The sequence below is a fragment of the Telmatherina bonti genome (genome assembly GCF_933228915.1).
Source record: "Telmatherina bonti genome assembly, chromosome: 19".
NCBI classification, from domain to species: Eukaryota; Metazoa; Chordata; class Actinopteri; order Atheriniformes; family Telmatherinidae; genus Telmatherina; species Telmatherina bonti.
Genome location: NC_136617.1, coordinates 9562295 through 9578363, shown reverse-complemented (window position 1 = coordinate 9578363; position 16069 = coordinate 9562295). Strand labels below are relative to the sequence as shown.

Sequence of the window (16069 nt, the reverse complement as noted above, 5' to 3'; positions counted from 1 at the left end):
GAAGAAAAGCAGAGACTTATTTTTAACATTTATCTCATCATGTCGTTACTTATCATTTATAAGTTCTCTGGTAAAAAGCAGCTCATTTGTCTTTTAGGAATAAGTGCTTTTAAACCAAAACTTATTTAAATTTTGTTCACATTGAATGACTTTTTCTATAAAAATGTATTCAAATTGAGTTGTTGTCCAGCATTTATATTATTAATAACAAAAATTAGAGCTGAATTATGATAGATTTTTACAAACAGAAAAGCCACCTGCCTCGGTAAATGTGCTCTGACCCATGAAGGCATGAACTGGCACAACCTGTCGGGGTGTCCTGTAGCGTTTGGCTCAACCGTGCTGGCAACTCATCCTGTTCATGCTGTGCCTTACTGAGACCCAGAGAGTTTAAAGTCCGAGATGCATTTTGCTTTTTCTTTCTTTCTAACTATCAAGCTGCTCTTTATCTGCCTTTTGCTGTGTGTGCCTCGTCTACAGCGATGTTTTATTTTGCGGTACGCCTACATGAACGCCTGCAGCTGTGGTTTCCCAACAAAACATTGCAGTTTATTGAGACGATGTTGCTTCAGAAGGACTTTAACGTTGATTGTTAAGAGTTAAGCTTGCAAGCTAATCTGGCAACAGTTTGAGTAAGCCATTAATGGCCATACCTGGGTAATGTGATTAAAGCTTGCTGGGATAAGGATCATATCTCTTCTGATTATGTTGGATCTAATAAAAGTCCATCCTGTGACAATTGGTCAGCTTTCCTTGTGTTTTTTTTTTAATAGAAATAGTGTTCACAAGTGAAATGCCAAAGGAAAAGCAGCACATTGGGAATTTATTGAACTTGATCAGTTATTGAATTAAACATTCTGGGAACGCAAAGTTGTATCACAGGATAAGGAAGGAGACATTTGGCCTTACATAACCCAGTTTTATACGTGATATAAATACATGTAGGATACTTTAATGCCATATAATGTCATGGACTTTCTTCATTGTTTGAAATGTATTATATGTATGTGTAAAACTTCACAGCTTCCTGAAGATATTTTTGGGGATTTTTAAACCTTTGTTGCCACTTTTTCCTCATTCTTGATGGATTAGCTATAAGTTACAACACTTTTGTGTTTCACAAAGGTTGGAAAAGACAAAAAAATACACGTCTTCATAAGAAAATATGCGATGAAATAAGGATGTTTCAGCTCCGAAGCTAAATTTATTTAGTTTTTGAAGACACAATACAGAACTTTCCCATCTAGCGCCCCCTATTGATCGCTAATTCAGCATCCATCTTGCATCCTGCTTGATCTGTTAGCTCTCTCCAGCCAGCAAAAGACTATCTTGTTTTGTCCTTTTCTTTCTTGCGTTTTTTTTTTTTGTTGAATCAGCAATGTTGTGTCTTCAAACAGCCCGTTTGTTTTTATACTATGAAGCGTCTCAGATGTAAAAGTTGCATAGTGTCGGTTTCTGAGCCTCGGAAGTGCACGACAGTTGTCACTGTGCCATTGAACAAGTCCGGGATGCAGAGTTTCAAGGTCATAAAGTTACATAATGCGTCTTTAACACTGGAAAAAGCCGTTTTGGGGTATGATGCTAACATACACAGAGTTAAAACATAAATGAACAACAAAGTGAAAGCTAGTGAAATATTTATTTATGGTAATTAATGATTCCTCATTGAGCTGGAAAACGACTTGTTTGTGTTGATTAATGGCTGCTCATTTGCTGATTACCCTCTGGGTTTCTGCATGGAAAATTTTCACCAAATACAGTGAAATATGAGAAGTTTGTCATGTTCTGACAGATGAAGAAGTTATTACATTTTACTTAAGGGGGAAAACTTTAAAACACGATAACTAAAAGGTATTTTGAGGAGACTGAAGTTCCAGATGATGTTTTTTAAGCAAAAATCCATGACATGATCTGGGAGGGAGAGCAAGTTGGCGTGAAATGACCCAGCAGCTTTCAGATTACACGTCCCTGATCCAGAGGCTGTAATGGTGTCAAAGTCATCTGTGGCTGCAGTTTAAATGTGTGTGTGATCTCAACCAAGGACACAGCTGAAGCACGTTACACAGGGGCAGTGGAAATGGGGCATCAAATCCATCTAATTTAGACTTGTTCAGTTCTGGCTGCTGAAAATGCATGTGATTACTTTTTCAACCTGAAACCTCAGTTTTGTTCTCTCTTTCCTCTTCCTGCAGTGAAAGAAGGCATGAAGACATCATCTTAGTCATCAGCCATGGCCGATAAAAGGAAACTTCAAGGTGAGGCTTCTGAGTGAGCCTGCATGCGTGTGTGTGTGTGTGTGTGTTTTCCATGAAACATCAGAGTTGATGCAAATAGGCGTGAGGATTCATTGGGGTCTGATGAAGCGCTTTGTGTCTGTGGTTCACCACAAATTACAATACAGGAAGTGTCACAATCACACACAAGTGTTTTAGAAATGCTGATCTGTTTTTACAGTAACTCCATAGTTTTCTGTGTTCCCCTGATTGTGTTACAGCAAATATTTAGCATCTTTTTTTGATTTCACATCACATGTTGCTTTTTTCGTGTGTAAGTTTTGTTGATTTTCTATTATTTCACCCTTTTTAAAAAAAAAAAAAAAAAAAAAAAAAAAAAAAAGGGAAGCAAGACCTGAACACAAGTCACATGCACTCACAAGCAACTTGTTTATTGAGTTGTGTAAGCTGTAATCTTGCCAGGTTCGAAGTTTTTTGGCTTCAGATGGAGTCACAATGTGTTCATCAGTCTTTACCTTCTCTGACACAAATATAAACCCATGAAAAGAATCGCGGAAAAGGGGCTTTTTCTCAAACTGTTGCTGCATGATTGGTGAAATTCCATCTTTTTTTTTGGCATTTTATTCTGTAAAATTATTATGTTTTCACCTTATAAAATCAGCAATCCTTAGATTGAGTCAGTGGATCCTGCAAAGTTCTTTTAGTTTTAATATCTTGAGCATATTTTCTTCTGATTTATTGTGCACCAACTAGACTTGTAACTTTAATGGTTGGTCGCAAAATGACCTGTTCATATATACAATTAGTTTCATTGATCTTACTATTGGTTTATTTATTTATTTACAGTAACTAAACCAAGTCATCTTATGGTTTAACAACCTAAAACTAATGACGTGATAGCTAATCACAAAGACCTAAATTGATCATGTTTATGTGACCCTGCACGTGCAATAAGATGCTGAAGAGGCCAACTATGGAATTAAATCACTGCAAGTTAGAATTATTAAGACTAAAACTACAAATTATTAATTTTAATACATGATTTTAATTAAAGAGGGGAAAAAAGTCAGTTGAATAAGATGATGCAATAATAAAATAAATATAATTTCAAATTAAATTTACTGTGATTAGTTTATTTAAATGTTTGAATAAACTTCTTTTGGAGTTTCTTTTGCATCTGTAGCTAATTTTTCTTTCTTTCTTTTACCCCGCTGACTTTTCGTGCAGATGTTTCTAGATGTTTCAGTGCTGTGTAGCGTTGGCTAACCGTCTACACGCTTATGTCTCGGCTCTGCATCGTTCACCAAAGCTGTACTTCACCATTTTTCTGTGCTCGTGCCAACTTTTGGACCACTTGTGTCTCATTTTTTTTTGTTTTAAAGATGTCTCCATAACTTTGGTTACATGCTAGCAGCTAGCTGAATGTCTTGTTCTGCTTCCTGGAGCTTGTTAAACAACAGGTTGATGCGTTACCGCCACCAAGTGGTGGGAGGCTGTATTGTAACAGCATTTCATGCATAACAGAAACAACTCTTTTGTTTTCCATTAATATCCTACGCGGCCTCTTTGGCATGGTCCCATTGCAATCCTCAAGTTCATAACTGAATTTCGCAGCCCTCTAGATACCAATCAAACCCAGAAATCATTGTTTTTCATGTCCACAGAGTTTGAAAGAAGTAAAATGTGTTTAATCTTATAAAGGCACAGGTGCTGTTTGCTGTTTTGTCCTAACTGTGCATGTAGAATCAGGTAAAGCTACACAGAAAGGTAATTATCAAGTGCTTTTATCTATTTTAATATTTTCCACTGAGAACATGTGATTTATGGGGCAGTGTGCAGGTCGTCTGACTGAGAATGACGTCCCTGTTTCCCAGATATTGTAAGGTTTGTTTTCCTTCTGTTTTTGTTTGGTAAATGTGATTCTGTGCAGAGTGACTTGGCATTCATGCACCGTGGCAGATATGAGGCTGACACACTTTCACAGATACCAACGCAGAGCGTCTGTGGCCTCAGACAGACGTACTTCGTTTCTCATGGGAACATTTAGGATCTGACTGCTGCACTGCCCTCGTTTTACTTTTGCTTTTATTAAAAAAAAAAAAATTCAACTCTGCAGCAGCAGAGATGAAGCTGATGTTGACTGATGTCTGGAGCAGTTCAGATGACAATGCACCCAAACCCCCAACAGTCACCCCACCAAGCCTTGTAACCCAAGCCAGACCTCTGTGTGAAGACAGAAAACTTTGAGGATTTTCTGTGTCCCACAGATATTTAGTTAGATGTAATTTTCAAGTGGCATTTGTCACCATGGGCTGAAAACACACTTTCTGACAGGAATCATCGTCACTCATCTCTCCATGTTTGCTCTGGTGGCTTCTGCAACCGAACAAACTGTCATATTAAAAACAAAACACACATATCTGTGCGAAAATGTCTTCACGAAGATGAGATCAAGCACCAACCCTGCCCTGGCTCTGTCAAATTGTAATGTATTATTACAGAGGCGATGGGCTTTCATCTAAAAATAACACTCCGGCTGAAGTATCCCAGCATCAAGGCTGTTAAAAGACCAGACTCAAACTGGAGTTTGTTCGCACAACTCCGCTAAAGCTGCTGTCCTTTCTCCACTTAAGTGGTTTGAGGAAAAAAACAGAGACGAGAGATTTAGAGACAGTAAAAGTAAAGAGAAAAGATTATTCATTGTCCTGAATTATCACCATTCTGTTTTGTCCGGTTATCCTCAACTTGTCCTCTAAAATTCCTGATTTTATACCAGAGGATAAGGTTTATTCTGCCATTTCCCAATAATCGTTCATGTCTCCTCTCCTCTGCTGTGCAGGACTTTTGAGTCAAGCGTCCCTGGAAGTTCATGTCATGCCGTCCGCAGCAGTTTTAAGGCAGATACAGCTGTTGGTGGAATGAGTTAAAATCACATTTCTAAGCTGGCAACTAATTAGTAAAGCAAGGGATTGAAACTCTTACAAGGATAACTAGTATTTGAGGAAAAAGAAGCCATTGAACCAACTTTCTGGTTTTAGTGGAGTCACTTTATTAAAAATGAACATTGAGTTGGAAAAAACATCTGCATGTGAAAGCAATGATGTAATCCTGATTTAGGTTAAAATCCTATAATTAAGCTAAAAGTAGCTTCTTCCTGGTTTCATGTTAGGTAGCGCGTTGTTAAATCTGTGTCACATGACAAAGGTCGGCTTAAATCTGGGGCATGTTGATGATGATGATGAAGCCTAAATCTTGATGTGTTTGTCCCCTTCTGTCACTCCTTAATCTGTTTTGAGTCCTCTGCCATCCATCATATACTATTTATGTAGCTGCAGCTTAAAGATTCTGGAAAATACTGCCTCTCATGTTGCCCTTGTGTGTACGAAGGGGATGTGTGTCACCTCTCCCTCACAAGCATAATGCGCCTTTTACGATATGCATATTTTATGACATGTCAGCTACGGTTTCTATGTGGCCTGCTTTTATATAGTGTGTTTGTTGTTTTTCTCTGTCTGATATAAAAGCAGGGTCTCCAGTGGCCTGTTTTAAAAGCAGGTTAGTGTGTTGGGCAAAATGCATCAAACCAGGAGCCCTGAATGCAGATGTAGCAGAAAAAAACATGCTTGTTTACTAAACAGGAAGTGCTTCTTTTTCCCATTCTGTTAAGAAGTACTAAATTTGTGTGCTAAGTATTATATTTCCCATAGATTGGCTTTTCTCTATTGATGTTTTGACATGTTTATATTCACTTTTGTTTTGGTTTTTTTCCTCCTATTTTTCAGGTGAAATAGATCGATGTCTGAAAAAAGTAGCGGAAGGAGTGGAGCAGTTTGAAGATATTTGGCAAAAGGTAATAAGTTGTTGCTATTAAGGATGCATGATATTAATTATTCAGTGGCGAGTCACATCTGCTGATCAGCCACAACATTAAGGTTGCATTCAAACCATAGATTGTATATAAAAAGATGGATGGAACCTCAGTAATATCACCTGTAGATTTCTGAAGAGCTGAATTGAAGCTCGGTAGGCGGTTCCTACCATCGCCATCTTTGCAGGATCATGTGTGTCGTCTCGCACAGAAAATACAAATATGGGCAAAGAGGTGGAGCTGAGAAGGGGGGCTGAGAGTGTGGGGGTGGATGATTGATATTAAGCAAACTATTAAGCTGCCTGTAGCAAAGAGCTAACACAGAACTAGCAGGAGCTAACCAGCTAACAGAGGTAAGCGGGCTAAAGCTAAGTCACACTGTTAAGATCGGATACCTGTCAATCAAAAGGACACGCTGAATTTTGAGATTATTCAATTCAGTACAATAAAATTTTATTTATATAGCACATTTAAAACAGGCCCTGCTGACAAAAGGGATTCATAGTACAGAAAATACAGATAAAATAATTTAAAGTATAATAAAAAAATCAAAAAATAAAACTTAATAATAAAACCTCCTAATAAGATAGCAGTAGAATAAAATCCTAGTAAAGATACAAAAATATAAAACAGTATGAAAACTCAAGGTGTAGCCCAAAAAGCTTCTTGAAATGATGAAAGGCAAAGGAAAAAAGATGAGTTTTTAGTCTGGACTTAAATTGGATTAAATTACTTTTAAACAGGGGAGTTAGAAAAAAAATTCACTCCCCCCCACAGTTGTAAACCTGAAGGTAAACCTGAGCGATTAAACCTAAAATAGATTTTTGTACCAGGCTGTAAACATGTTTATTTCTGCTGTAAACATGTTTATTCCTGCTTTTACATTGGCCTTTTAAACATGGGAGTCTATGGGGATTTGCTCTGGTTTGGAGCCCAAAAGCTGCAGTTTTTGACACTTCTGCATCGGCTTCACTTTTATAGCCTGGCAAGCCTGACTCTCCCACTGTACCAGCGTAGAGTCTAGGGACTCACTCGCATCAACGGATTCTAGGGCGGGACAAACAAGCGCAGATTAAACCAATCAGAAAACATGGCGTGCAGTACAGAAGACACAAGTGACCTGTGTCGTTTTTGCTGTAAAAACCTGAGACTACATGGCGTTATTGGCAACTCTGTGTTGCTTTTTGAAACCAATCGTAAGTCAGAAACACTACGTCTGTGCACCACCTTGAATGATTTGAAGAATTTGTGGTGACGCAAGGCAAGAGGCAAGAGTTTCTTCAGATCAACCAATCAGAGTGGCTGGTTTGTTTAAGACCGATGCAAATCTCTGTGAAGGGGAGGGACCCCAGGCTGAGTCGCTCAATATTTAACATATAGAACACTCCAGTCTGGCGTTTCAAGCTATCACTTTTAACCACAGGAGGTTGCCGCTTTATTCAGCCCTGCCTTTCTGATTCAGTCGTAGTTCGTTTGCTGGGAAAGTTCACTTCTTGTGGGGAAAAAGAAATGCGATCAAGGAAGCAAAAGCTGGTCCACCTGTATCAAGGGAACCAAATACAACAAGCAAACTGCAGCGCAAAAGGCATTGTGGGTAAATGCAACCAAGATTTATGCATGGAGGACATTAAGTAGCACTGGCCAGGAGAAAACACTCGCAATCACCTATAGAAGAACTCTGTAAGGTTCTGATGTTCAAGTTGAGGCTGCTAGGATCTGATGCGGCTCTACGATTCGCTCTTATGAAATCAAGTTGTCCTGCATTAGCTAATAGACCCCCTTTTAAATCAAACTGGTTCCAGTGCTGGTTTGGAGCCAGAGCCAGACTAAGCACCGGCTCCTGGCTGTCAAAACTGGTTCCATTTAGGCACCAACTCTTTGCTGGGCCAGAGTTGAGAACCACTTCACGTTGCTTGTGGTTAGCAAAATAAGAGCGTTGAAACGTGGACGAGCAAGAAGCAGAATTGAAGCATTTTTCCTGGCCAGTGTTTCCTGGCTATATGGTCGTTCACAGAGATCCGAGGTAAAATGAACAGGGTAGACTGGATGAAGCGTGTGTTCGACCAGCTACACAGCTAGCTACGAACAGCTGGTCAACCCAAAAACTAAAAACCCACATTTCGAGATCCTGAATTCTGTTCTTGGTGACCGACTGGCAGAGGTGGCGATTTCTGGTCCAGAAAGTAAAAGTCCTGTCTGGCAGCCGTTCCGACCAGTCACCAAACCAGCTGAATTTAATGAGCAGAGTTTATTTGCCAGGTTAACCAGCCTGTTAGTGAAAACACCTGTTCTAAATGTACAGGTAGATCCAAAAACATAGCAGGACTTTTACTTTCTGGACCAGGAATTGCCACCTCAGCGAACCACCAGCGAACAACCAGCGACCTGAAATCTGTCGCAGTTAAGTGCATGCTCCTTTTAGATGACGTGGTGACACAGCACAAACTAGGTCTTTTTGGTCAAAACCACAACTGGTTCTTTGCAAGCACTGGAGTTGAACCAGCTAAGCACTGGCTGTCGCACCAGCATCAAACCAGCACACATTCCTGTTAGGTGGAAAGGAGCGATAGATGAGCCAGTTTTGTTCTTTATTATGTGTCTTGTCTGCTCCTTCAGCAATTCTCCAGACATCGCCAGCTGCACATGGCAGCGTCCATGTCTTTAAATGCTACTTATTGTGAACATTTTCCTTCGTTCTCGCCATCTCCATCGACTGTTCATCATAACTATCCATTCAATTTCACATCAGCGAGAACGACGACTTTCGCTTCATGCTTTTCCAAGTTAACCACGCCCACCTCAAATATACGACCAATCCCACAGTACTTCTCAGAGCCCCATGAGAGGAAAGTTCTGCTCAGCTGATGTGCCGAGAACACGCGGTTAGATGCCCCCAACCACACCCACCTGTACAAAATGACACCATTTTTGTTCTCGCAGTCTCAAGAACAAGAAAAAAGTTCTTTTTTCTTGCAGAGTATGAACCAGGCTGAAGCGCAGTGTGAACGCAAACTCGGGCTGGATTATTGCTACAGGCTATTAGGTGTGAATGCAACCTAAAACCAGAAACAGTAAGGTGAATATTTCAGCTTGTGGTGTTAGAAAGCTGTGCTCTAATGGGAAAACCTGCTGCTGGGCTTCCCTGCAGAGCATGCCAACAGCGTTCTCACAGCAGCGGGACTTATAAAAACAGCTCACAGAGGTTTGAAAGAACACAACAAGGAGTCAAAATGGCATTGATGGTACATGTGGGAGTGATCCCTATTTTCAACGACTCCACCACACAATATTAGGGGTTTAGGACCCCCTTCAGATGTTCCTTGCCTGGTCGGAGTGCTTTTACAGACTCAAGAAGACTCTGTGCTGCACTAGTTTCTTTAGGATTCTGCACTTTTATTAGTTAAATGAATTATACTATTAAAGCAACAGGATGCACAATACTCATGATACTTATAATAAACTCAGTGGATGCTACAGAGCCAGAGGCACAGATTACACATCAGTTCTGCTAATAAAGACGCAGCAGATCATTAGTGGTTTAGTTAACCAAGGTCCCAGCTGCCCTTATTTCCATTTCATCCCTTATTTATGCAGCTTTTTGGGGCAGAAACCACAGATTTAACTGTCCAGAAGCTTTTCTCAGCACATAAATATATTCTTTTATATTTCTGGCTTTTATTGTCTTGTGTTTTTTTTTTTTGTTTTTTACAGCTGGTCATAATACCCATTTCTCTTTTTCTTCTCACTTAATTGTGTTACAGGAACATAAAATTTCTTGTAAAATCAGTTTGACAAATCAAAGTCACATGACTTCATTTTTTATTTGAAAATCATGAAAAAATACTTTAAACTTTACACAGTCTGTTTTTCTTCTGTTCTGTTCATTTTTGAGCTCAGCCTATAAAGATGAGGTGATGCATGGTGGTCTTTCTGGTCCAGAACCTGTTTGACCCTTCATTTCCTTCTTCCCTCTCAGCTTCACAATGCAGCCAATGCAAACCAGAAGGAGAAATATGAAGCAGACCTCAAGAAAGAGATTAAAAAGCTACAGGTAAGAAACGTGACGATTGGGAATAAGGTTTTGGTGATTCGGTATGTTGTTGAGAAGGAAAGAAGCAGCAGTTAAAATTTTAAGATGGCTGTTTTAACAGAGATCTCTCCTGCTCGACACGGTGTGGCTGGAAAGCTGACCCAGTTTCAGCCGTCCAGCTGAGTCTTCAGATGCTGGGTTGACTCTCAGGGAAAAAACAAAGTACTTGGGAGTCCTTATGGGAACATTTGGAGCCTCTTAGTGAGTCAGTAAACCCATTAACTTCCTTTCAGTGCTCTAACTTTGTCGCGTTAGTATATGAGCAAACGGGGGAAACGAACTAAAACCACAAAAACGGTCTAATCACACTCACGTTTTCTAGCTTTAAACGCCGATTTGTTCAGCGTTGTTTTCATGTGGAGACAACTCCACCCCAGAGACTGGTTCTGTTTCAGCATCACAGAACCGAAAGGTACAGAATGGATCTGTGTACAAACAAACAGCAGTAGAGTCAGTGGTTAGATAAACATACAAACAGTCATGGCAGGGATAAAAAAAAAAAAAAGGACTCCAGACTTTTGGCCACATTTTGTAACCATGTTAGGAAACATTTGTGTTTTTTTCCCCCTTTGTTTGTTGTTGTTTATCATGTTATCATGTGAAGTGTTGGGACAGAGAGGACCGGTCTATTCGTGAGATTAACAGGGATGTGGAGAGGTGGAAACTATTCCTTATAGGCTGCTGTGAACATTTAATGACTTTTCAATTCATTTCAGCTTTACTTATACAGCAACACTAAACAGTCGTCATCTCAACACACTTTATAAGTAGTTCAAGTCAATTTATTGTGTTCCAATTAAAACCATTAGTCCATTTTATAAAACTGTCTTTGTACAAGGCGGATAATAAAAATGATGGCCTCGCCAAGGAAACCAGCAGATTGGACTCCAGCTACTGGCATAGAAAGGAGTACTAAGCAACCCCCTGGCTATTTATGAGGATAAGGGCTAAAAATTATTATTAAGGATAAAAAAAAGAAAAAGTCAAAACTGTGTCATTTCCAACAGAGACGCCTCATGCCGTTTGTTTGGCTAAGATTCTGCATTTTTTATCTGCTCACAAAGAATTACAAGCCGTTTAATTCACATGTTTTATTGATTTATAAGTATATGTACAGAGAAATGAAAAAATATTTTATAGAATTAGTACAGTTGATTAAAATGAAAAGTAAATAAATCAATAAAATGTACATTTTCATTGTTTCACATGTCTTTCACATTTATTATTTTATTATCTGCCTGTCTTAATTAAAATGACATCAATCAGTAAGTGGCATTGAATAAATAATTTATTCATTTAAATAAGTTATAAGAAGAGATGTCAGATACTATCGACATACCAATATTATTGGTCAGTATCTGCAGTAAAATGCAATATCATAAATTATCGGTAGCGGTTTTTTCTTTATTAATGACAAAACTTTTACACAACATGCACATATTTTATATCATAACCCTCAGCTACATTTACTCTAACTTAAAATGACTAAATATAGCAGATGTCATGTATAGTTTTCCAGATATTTTTGTTTGTTTGACACAACTTATTCCTGAAAACATCTGTCAGTTGATATTGGTATTGGAAATGAAGAATTGGACAGAATCGAAATATCAGATATTGTTACAAAACCAATATGGAACATCCCTAATTATAAGTAATTAATTTATTTCTTATTTATCATTTTTATTTATATAATAGAGTATTTATTTATTTGAGTATTTACTCATCTGTTTCATTGTCAATCAAACAACAGTCTGTAGACTAGGCCTACTCAGTCAGATATTCAGGTGGGCCAAATTTTCAAATAGAAAATATAGGGAAATAAATCAGTAAAAATAAATAATTAAAAAAGACACATTTACATTTTGAAAAAAAAAGTAGTTTATTATGTTTCTAATTTAAATTCAGTCCCACATGACAAGGGCAAATGCACAAAATAAAAAAATGAAAAATTCAGTCAGAGCCTAATTTTCTCCTGAAAAGGTCATGTCAAACTAAACTTCTCGTTGTGGTGCCTCCTCGCATTCATTTATTCATTCATTCATGATCCTAACTGCTTAATCCAGTGAAGAGTAGCGGGGAAGCTGGAGCCTATCCCTTAAGTTTTTGGGCGAAAGGCAGGGTACACCCTGGACAGCTCGCCAGTCCATCGCAGACCCCTCCTCACATTATAATTTTTAAACACCGCCACACACTCATTGCATATTAAACACTTCGGTTTGGTGCTTGAATGTGACAGAAAAATAATCAATTACTTATCAGCCCAGGCGGGGTTAAATCTGCGGTTTTCGTTGTCAGTTTAGCATTTTGGGACAGAGAGCGACATTCTTGCTAGCGCTACTCTTACAACTTCAAAGCTGGGGTTAATGTTGCTAGGCAACCAAGTGTTGCATTCATAGTCTGCACAACTGTAGGATTGTAGGCTACTTAATCAGCGTAGGAATGAATGAAGGTTCTTGATTAATATATATATTCTTTTACATAAGCTGGGCCACATAGAAGTTAGTTCTGGGCCGCATGTGGCCCACGGGCCGCGGGACGCCATTTGAAGAGGCCTGCCGTAGACTATACTGAAGACATGTAAAGACCGAACACGTTGTAAGTGCAGAAACATCTTGACGCATTAACCATTCAGGAACTAAAACACTGAATCAGTGTTTGTGTGCAGCCTGAAAACCAGGAATCCACAGATTAGCCTGGAGAATGCTCTGAAACGACCAAATAAATCATCGCGAGGCAGAGCTGTCAGTACAAATACCTCTCTGAAACACCGCAAGAGGTGCTTCTCATAGTTAGGAAAGTGGCTCCCTTGTCTTGGAAGCCACATCATGATGTCTCATAAGACGGCTCCAGTGGTAAGGATCCGTTATTTTTTTCTGTGGTCAGATTTTAGGGGTACAGATGTGATCTCAAAGCAGCCACAATCGTGGTCTAAGTCCGCGCTGACAGAAGACGGACCGCGTAGGGTACATTTAACTCACTTAGATGTGGGTCATTTTATTTGGACATGACAGGAATCAAACCACAGACCTCCAGTCTGAACCAGTCGATGATTAACTGGTCTCCCTGGGTGTAAATGGGGACTAATTTGTAGCTAATCAGGAAACAGATACTGCTGAAGTCAAAGTGAACTTTAAAAACTACATGAGATAGTTTTGTGATGGCTTCATTTGGAGGTGTGTCAAATATCATCATGCTCAGCTGAAAGGGTTTTATATATGCATGTGTGTGTGTGTGTGCGCGCACGCTGCCATCCCAGCGTTGTCATGAGAACCAAACTCCAAGCAAAGCCTGAATGCTGCATGTGGACATTTTGTTCACCATCCATGACCGTTGAAGACGAGTCTCTGCTTGCTTTATGAAAGTTCACTCATGTATTTGTTTCTAACTCTGCCTCCTCCTCCTTCTTCTTCTTCTTCTTCTTCCTCTGGTCCGTCAGCGTCTTCGAGACCAGATCAAGACGTGGGTGGCATCCAACGAGATCAAAGACAAAAGGCAGCTAGTAGAGAACCGCAAACTCATAGAGACGGTGAGTAGGAGCTGAGGATCTGGCTCCCTCTCTGACCCGTGTGATTCTGGAAAAAAGCTGATTAAAATGTTGTTATTTTAAAACACAATGACAGGAAAGCTGCGAGTTTAGTTTCCACCACAGATCAGCGGGGTGAAAGGACAGTTCTCCTGTTCACTTTATTTATTTTAGAAAGTTTAGTTCATGTTTTTAACCTGCTGTTTTTTTTGTAGTTGAGAGATTTTGTGTTAAATTTCTAGTGAAAATCACACATTTAGTTTTATTTCATTTTATTTCAAATGAGATGAAAGTTTATTAAATCCACCTGCAAGTTGTTGAAGCTTCTGCAGTCAAATGTTGTGAAAACTTCCTAAAGGCAGTAAAAGGTGTCGCTTGTAGCGATGAACCTACAGGACATTGTGTGATCTCCAGACCAAACATTACTGGCCTGGTTCCTGCTACTGTTGTAACTATTTTCATCATAACTTTATAATATACAAGTAAAAAACTTGGATTAATTATCCAATAATTATTAATTATTAACACATCTGTAAACACATTAGTCGGATTAATATGGGACAAATTAAAGCTCATAAAACTGGAATAAACTACAACATGCAGCTGGAGGTTAAACAGCTATAAATGTGTTTTGATACAGGTGAACTTCTGATATCGCTGCTAAGAGTTATTTGTTGTTATTTCATTTTATTACATTTTTTTATATCATTTAATTTATTTTATCCACTCTTATATATCTTTGTTAAATTTTATTTTGATTTGTCACATTTTTGAAAATTTAGTTTTCATTTTATGTTTATTTTTTCTTTCATTTATTTTTTAATTTTTTTTTTTCAAATTTTATTTTTTATTTCTTTATTTCCGTCAAATCTCCTTTTTCTTTATGTATTGATTCACACAGTCCACAGAGTCGTGGTGTCTGACATACTTCAGTCGATAACCCTGGTTCCCTCTTTCGTATGTAACTGGGCCAAGGACGCTGGTCCAGTAAGCTGAGCAGGTTGAACTAAGAGACGCTTGAAACATTCTGATTGTGAAGTTACTGGAACATTCAGCTGAAGGTGGTTTCATAGAAAATAGAAAAACAACTAAATAAATCCAGTTAACTAATAATTCTTCTATAAATTCTGTAAATTTTCACATTTGCCTCATTAGCCTCATTAATGTGCATAAATTCTGGTTTTTTTTTTGCCTCCAAATTGCTTCAGAAAAACAAAAATTCTGCCACCATCAGCAGCATCACCACCTCATTTCACCTTAATTACTTAGATTAAAGAGCTGAGCCTGAAGGAGGCTTATTACAGCTGTGGGGGCCGTGGGAGCTGGTTACACGTCTAACACCTGTTCTTTAGAGCCGCTGCGCCTCCAGTCAGGTCTCAGTCACATTTGCCTTCGATGAAGGTCATTGAGATGAGTTAAATATGAGCACAGAGAGGAGAAAAACCGTCTCATCTCCAGGAGATTTTCCTTCTTTTAACCTCGCGCTGCTCTTCGTGTTGTCCTGCGGTTTTGTTGGTTGACCTGAAATGATGGTCCTGCAGGAAGTGGACGGGATTTGTTAGAAACTTTTTGTCTTCACAGAAAAGAAGTCTCTGCACGCTCACATAGAAATACGTGGCAAAGAAAAAGTCTTTAAGGCTGCAGGATGGATGTAAAAGATCAACGCTGCAGTTTGCAGAAAGAGGAGGCTGTAATAACCTTCGCTGACAACGGTCCTCCACGGGGGCTTTAGTGGCTCTTTAAGCGCAACTTTTCTGTTCATTATCTGAGTTTTCAGCTGTAAGCGTTACTTAGCAAGTCAGGTCAGCAAAATGCGTCTCTTAATTACCAGATTTCTGGGTTATATTCAGTCAGCAAAAATTTTCAGTCCTGAAAATTTCACCAATTTTCCAAATATTTTAAATTTCTCCTCTGTTAATTAAGTCATTTATGTTTTTATCAATGGGGGTGGTAGTGACTCGGGTGGTGGAACCGCTTGTTTTGTGACCTGATGGTCTGCGGTTCGACTCCTGCCTCCTTACGCTGCTGCTCTGTTCTCTGAGGGCCAGTCCGAAGCCGGGATAAATGCAGAGGGTTGCAGTAGGGACATCCTGAAAGTGACATTTGTCTATTTTAACAACACCTGATGCATTTCTCTCTGCATGTTGGTCTCCTCGCAGCAAATGGAGCGGTTCAAGATCGTGGAAAGAGAAACCAAGACAAAGGCGTACTCGAAAGAAGGGCTGGGCCTTGCCCAGAAGGTGGACCCCGCCCAGAGGGAGAAGGAGGAGGTCGGCACATGGCTAACGGTGAGATTCAGGACAGGATCTCTGGGGGTTGATCTCAGAAAGTTTCTTCCTCTTAGCTTCACC

The 16069-nt window shown here is 39.2% G+C and overlaps 1 protein-coding gene across 1 annotated transcript in view; it reads left to right on the top strand.

Moving 5' to 3' along the window:
- The window catches only part of LOC306770166 (CCR4-NOT transcription complex subunit 3-like), a 47848-nt gene that overhangs the window by 9313 nt on the left and 22466 nt on the right, over positions 1 to 16069 (top strand). The window contains exons 2-6 of the mRNA XM_079258993.1: positions 2193 to 2255; positions 6017 to 6084; positions 10079 to 10153; positions 13632 to 13721; positions 15878 to 16006. Coding sequence (XP_079115119.1) covers positions 2231 to 2255; positions 6017 to 6084; positions 10079 to 10153; positions 13632 to 13721; positions 15878 to 16006 — 387 coding nt within the window. The 5' untranslated portion in view covers positions 2193 to 2230. The remainder of the gene's footprint in view (positions 1 to 2192; positions 2256 to 6016; positions 6085 to 10078; positions 10154 to 13631; positions 13722 to 15877; positions 16007 to 16069) is intronic.